Source organism: Pteropus vampyrus, unplaced genomic scaffold (genome assembly GCF_000151845.1).
Source record: "Pteropus vampyrus isolate Shadow unplaced genomic scaffold, Pvam_2.0 Scaffold274, whole genome shotgun sequence".
Taxonomy (NCBI): domain Eukaryota; kingdom Metazoa; phylum Chordata; class Mammalia; order Chiroptera; family Pteropodidae; genus Pteropus; species Pteropus vampyrus.
Genome location: NW_011889055.1, coordinates 369,797 through 375,034, shown reverse-complemented (window position 1 = coordinate 375,034; position 5,238 = coordinate 369,797). Strand labels below are relative to the sequence as shown.

At 61.6% G+C, this 5,238-nt stretch overlaps 1 protein-coding gene across 1 annotated transcript in view; it reads right to left on the bottom strand.

Annotated features, from left to right (window-relative positions):
* Positions 1-211: 211 nt before the first annotated feature.
* AQP8 (aquaporin 8) overlaps positions 212-5,238 on the bottom strand; it is a 10,977-nt gene continuing 5,950 nt past the window's right edge. Inside the window, exons 4-7 of the mRNA XM_011375514.1 lie at positions 4,770-4,896; positions 3,011-3,225; positions 1,208-1,342; positions 212-260 (exon numbers count right to left, since the gene is read on the bottom strand). Of these exons, the coding sequence (XP_011373816.1) occupies positions 212-260; positions 1,208-1,342; positions 3,011-3,225; positions 4,770-4,896 (526 nt within the window). The remainder of the gene's footprint in view (positions 261-1,207; positions 1,343-3,010; positions 3,226-4,769; positions 4,897-5,238) is intronic.

Below are 5,238 nucleotides of genomic sequence, written 5' to 3'. Positions count from 1 at the left end.
GTGTGCTGCTTCTGCCTCCCTCTGGGTGGTGTTGGCCGCATGTCTCCCAGGCCAAGGGCCCCGGTGAGCACAAAGGACCCCCCGAGCATCCTGAGGGCTTAGCAACAGGCTGTCTGTCCGCCGAGGAGCCAGGGCCGCGCTGGAAAGCCGGGCGGGGATGCAGGCGTGCTCCCCGCAGTCAAGGGCACGGGCCAGGAAGCCCCTCTCAGCCTCACTGTCCCTTTAGGATCAGACGGGTTTTCTTATCTCCAATGAAGAACCTACAAAAACATGGCCCAGTGAGGTCTCTGGGGGAGAGCCCCAGGCCTTCATCAGCATCTCCATGCCCAGATTTCTCCAGAATTTTTCCAGCCCCGGTGGCCAGATCCCCTTGGGGCAGGAGAAACCCTTTTCCTGGAGATGCCATCTCTGCCATCCCAGAACTGCTAGTGCTGTGCCCACCGAGCCACAGGCTGAGCCGGCACCGTAGAGGGGCCGATGGAGGGAGCGTGGACCAGCCGCCCAGTGCCCGAGCCCCAGCCCACCCCGCCAGCGGGACGTGGCCCGGCTCCTGCTGAGCCCAGACCCTAACCCTGCACTGCCTGGGGCAGGAAGAGCAGAGCCCTGCGCGTCCTGGGGGCACCCGAGGGGGGCTCCCCGCAGGCGCAACCCTTCCTCACGGCGCAGCACGGCAGTGGGCTGGCCACGCTGTGCTGTGTGTGCCGGCGTCCCTGACGCATGGTCCTGACACCCCGTCTCTGTGGTTTCCGCGTCCCACAACACTTCTGCGGGGACCCCCCTCCCCTGCGCCTCTGCCCTCCCCCCTCCAGGACTGGGCGCATGCTCCAAACGCAGCTCAGGGCCCCAGCTGCGGCTGTTCTGTTTGCACCTCTGGGACGCAGGCTGGAGTCTCTGGTGACATCTCTGCCTCCGCACGGAGCCTGCACAGGACAGGCTGTGGGACAGACGGAGTCCCAAGACATTGCTGGGCCCTGAAGCCAGTGCTGCCTGTGGGCCTCTCAGTTCCGTGGGCCGGTGACTTCCCCTTTAGGGCCTAAGTAGATTTCTGTCACTTGCTACCAAAGGTGCCAGAGCCGTGGCCTTCACCTCTGAAGACGGCTCCCTCTTCTACAAACCTAGCTGAGATTCTGGCCCTCTAGGCCCAGATGCTTGGCGCTGTCACCAAGTGTCCACCAGAGGGGCCAGCGGCCCTGTGCCACACACCTACCTGGTGAGCGCGCCCACGAGCAGGCTTCCCAGGAGCGGCCCCAGCCAGTAGACCCAGTGGAAGTCCCAGCGGTTGGCCACCACGGCAGGTCCAAAGGCACGGGCGGGGTTCATGCAGGCTCCAGACACGGCACTCCTACAAACACCAGCCGCACCGGTCACCAGATCCCAGCCAGGTTCGTGTCCCCAGCTAGGCCTGGGTCACAACTCCCCCCAGAAACCCTCCCGAAGCCACCACATCTTGGGGTCCTGGGGATTCCAGAGAAGACACAGGCAAAGAGGCTGGTAGCAGTGGGAAGCGAAAGGCTGGCCCCGGCCTGGGCATGCCTTCTGCCACCCCCACACCCCACTAGAGGCAGGTGCAGGAGGAGGGCCTGTCAGTGAAGGCGGGAGACAGGATGGGCCCAGTTTCTCTCCGCAGACGGCAAAGCAGAGTCTGGCGGTTGTCAACCACGTGAGCACGCGAAGTCCCCATCTCACGGGTTGTCAGGAATCAGAAATGCCTCTCACGCCCACGTCTAGCACATAATTCATGCACGACGTTCAATCTAATCAGCCTGGCATCTCCCCTGGGGATCGCTGCCCAGGCGTACCCCTCTGCTCCTGGTGCCCCAGCGGGGCCCTGCAGACCTCGCTCCTCACCCAGCCCCACGTCCAGTAGCCAAGGCTGAAAGGACGGACAGACTGATGGTAACTGGATAGCAGGGGGCTGAGGGGCTGGGTGAAAAGGGAAGGGATTCAGCAGTGCAGACTGGCAGTCACAAGATAGTCATGGGGTGCCAGTACACTGTGGGGAGTGTGGTCAGTAGTACTGTAGTAACCATGCGTGGTATCACACGGGAGCTAGACTCATCGGGGGACCACTTCGTGAGTGATATAGACGTCTAACCACTAGGCTGCACACCTGAAACTAATATAATATTGAATGTCAACTAATTGAAAAACTTTAAAAAAATAAAATTCTCATCATCACAGAAAAATAAGTTTTGTAACTACGGTGATGAAAGGTAACTAGACTCATTGTGGCGATAATTTTACGATACAAATATCACGTCAGTACGTTGTACACCTGACACTAATATGTTATATGTCAGTTGTATCTCAATAAATATGAGAATTGTCTTTAAAAAATAAAAAAGATGTGTCAATAGCCTGTAAGTGAAGCAGCAGCCACTGGGGGGCAGCAAGTACCCCCACACTTCACACACGCCGCACCAGCCCTGCCGGCTCCACCTCCCAAGGCCTGGGGTCGGAGGGCAGAGCTGGTCCGTGAGAAAGGGAGGAGCTGGGCACTGGGGAGGGGCTTCCTCGCCCCCTTTAGCAGGAGAGTTGGGCTCTTGCTGCTGCCCACTGATCCTAACTGCGGCACATGTGTCCTCTCTGAGCCTCAGCAGTCACATACAAAAACTGGGAGAAGTGACCCCTGACCCAGCACGACGCCCTGAACCCCTTCCCAAGCCCATGGGGAGGCTCAGCACGGATGAAGCAGTGGGCGCGGAGGCTCTTTCCGAGTCTGAGGCTGACCCCTGGCCGCCCACCATAGGACACAACCTGGAGAAACGCTGAAGCTACGAGACGTGGATAGCGTCACGTGAAAACCCAGTTTCCTGACTCCCCTGCAACGACATCAAGGCGGTTCAGCCAGGCCCACCGTCCCACACAGCAGCGACCGCCCAGGGTGCTTAGAGGCGCCTCCTGAGACACCGAAGTCCCCACCACTCCCTGCCATCTGCCCGGGGCCGGCCTTCGCAGCCGCGCCACGGCCCAGGGCCACCCCACAGTCCCACTGCCGAGGGACACTCACCCTGCCAGGATGCCCACGGTGACAGAGTATCCGATGGAGAATGGCGCCAGAGGGCCCTCCGTGCTCTCGTTAATGGCTCCCATGCAGACGGCCAGTGCCAGCAGTGCGGTCAGCATGACCTCCGTCACCACTGCGCCTGTCAGCTGCCCCGGCTCCTGGACTGTCACAAAGGCTGCCCCCGATGCATTCCAGAACCTCTCCTCAGGACTCACCGCCTGCAGAGAGAAGCCACTCAGCCCCACGGTGGGGACACACAGACAGCCAGGAGCTGGGGGCAGGGGCCTAAAAATGCATGCCCCCCGACCCCGAGAGCCCGCGACATCCTGTCCGCTGTCCAGTCAGACACTTGCTCCTCTCAGCTCCACTGGTCTTTGCCATGGGGCTTGAGGAGCTACTGGACATCTGTGCACTGGGGACGACCCGGCAGAGGCGCCAGGGTCGTGGGCCTGAAGTTGTGTAACTTAGATGGCCTCTTGGAGAAAAAGAATACAGAAACTCCTTAGTTTTACAGACTTCACAAACACGTATGAGTGGGTAAACCTGTAGCTAAAGCTCTATGCGGTCCCTTCGTAGGGGCGGGAGGCTTCATGGGAAGTCACCTCAGGCGTCACACAGCCCCCGGACGGGAAGACAGCGGGCAGATGAGCGTCTGCACTCTGGGTCCAAATCCGGGCTTTGCTGCTCATCAGAACTGGGGCAAGTTCCTGACCTCTCTGTGCCTCTGTTTCCCCTTCTGTAAAGCGGGGTGATGATATCAGCCCCTGTGGGACTGATGCTGGCTTCTCGTAAAGTTGTGGGGAGAGTAAATGACAGATGTGTGAAGTGCTTAGTAGGCAGGTCATGCTCCGTAAACGGCAGCTGCTCCCTGTACGGGTCACCGTCACGTCTGGCAAGGTTCCAAGTAGCCCAGCAGGAGGGAGAGTCTGGGCATGGCCTCTCATCGAGAACCGTGGGAGGAGCCCGCCCCGTCTGCTGACGGGGGAGCAGGATCTCAAGTGGGGGTATTGGGGGACCAGGGAAGGAAGACAGAAAACGGGGACTTGAGAGCAAAGTCTGCAGGGGGCCCGCGCTCAGAGCCATGGACCAGATGCCAGCCAGGCTAGCAGGGCGCCCCCCACGCATGCCAAGCGAGGCCTCCCTCTCGAAGGGCCCTGGTTAACAGGACTGGGACATACGGGCAGCAGGACAGACAGACAGACGGAGGGAGGAAAGGGGGAAGGGAGAGGAGAGCGGAAGGAGGGAGAGAAGGAAGGAGGGTAGGGGAGGCAGTGGGCGTCGGCCCATGGCGTTAGGCGTAGAGCTATGGAAACTGGCTGGCAGGAAGAGCTGGCCTCCCCGTCGGGATGGGGGTGCTCCACGCGCCAACTGAATGCTGACACCTAGCGAAGGCAGAGCGTGGGTGTAAAGGGGGGCGGCGGGAGGACACGGAGACATCGGCCCAGGAAAAGCCGGTCGCCGCGTACCCCAGTCGGTGCTTAGCGAGGCGTCTGCAGAATGGGTGAGCCTGCAGGCAAGTGGGGCGCTAGCACAAGCAGATCCAAGCCAAAGCCAGGAACGGACGCGAAAGCCTCGGTCCTGAATGCTGCCTCCTGGTCTGTCCCAGGAAGGCCTTGTCCAGACATAGACAGAACGGGGCGGGTTTGGAGTGAGTCGAAGGCCCTTTGCGTGTCCCCACTGGAGCGGGCGGGCCAAGAGTTGGGCGGTCCCCGCTCCCGCATCAGAGCCCAGCCAGCGGCTCAGCCCCCTGGGGGTCACCCACCTTGGCCAGCGCGGCCCCAATGAGCCCGCCGCACAGCTGGGAGGCCCAGTAGGGTAGCAGCATCATCAGGTCAAGGCCTCCGATGAGCGTGGCTGCCAGGGACACCGCGGGGTTGAAGTGTCCGCCGCTGTCCCGCAAAAGCAGAAGGAAGTCAGGTCAAGGCCGAAGGCCGAGGAGAAGTGTCCCAACAGCCCTCCAGGCTGTCCTCGCAGTCACGCGAGGGCCTGTCCGGGTAGATGCCAGGCACTGAGGTGCTGGGCGGCGGGACGCAGGACACGAGGGAGCACACCCCCAGATGGCCCGGGGAGCACGGGCGGGACACCCCTCAGGCCTCGTGGGTCCCAGGGCCCCTCTTGGCCCTTTGGAGGCGGGCGCTGGGTCAGGCAAAGCCCCAGACCATGAGGAAGTGGCCGCCAGACAGGGCACCTGAGCACTAGGACAGACAGCTTGACCCGCGCAAAGCCCGTCC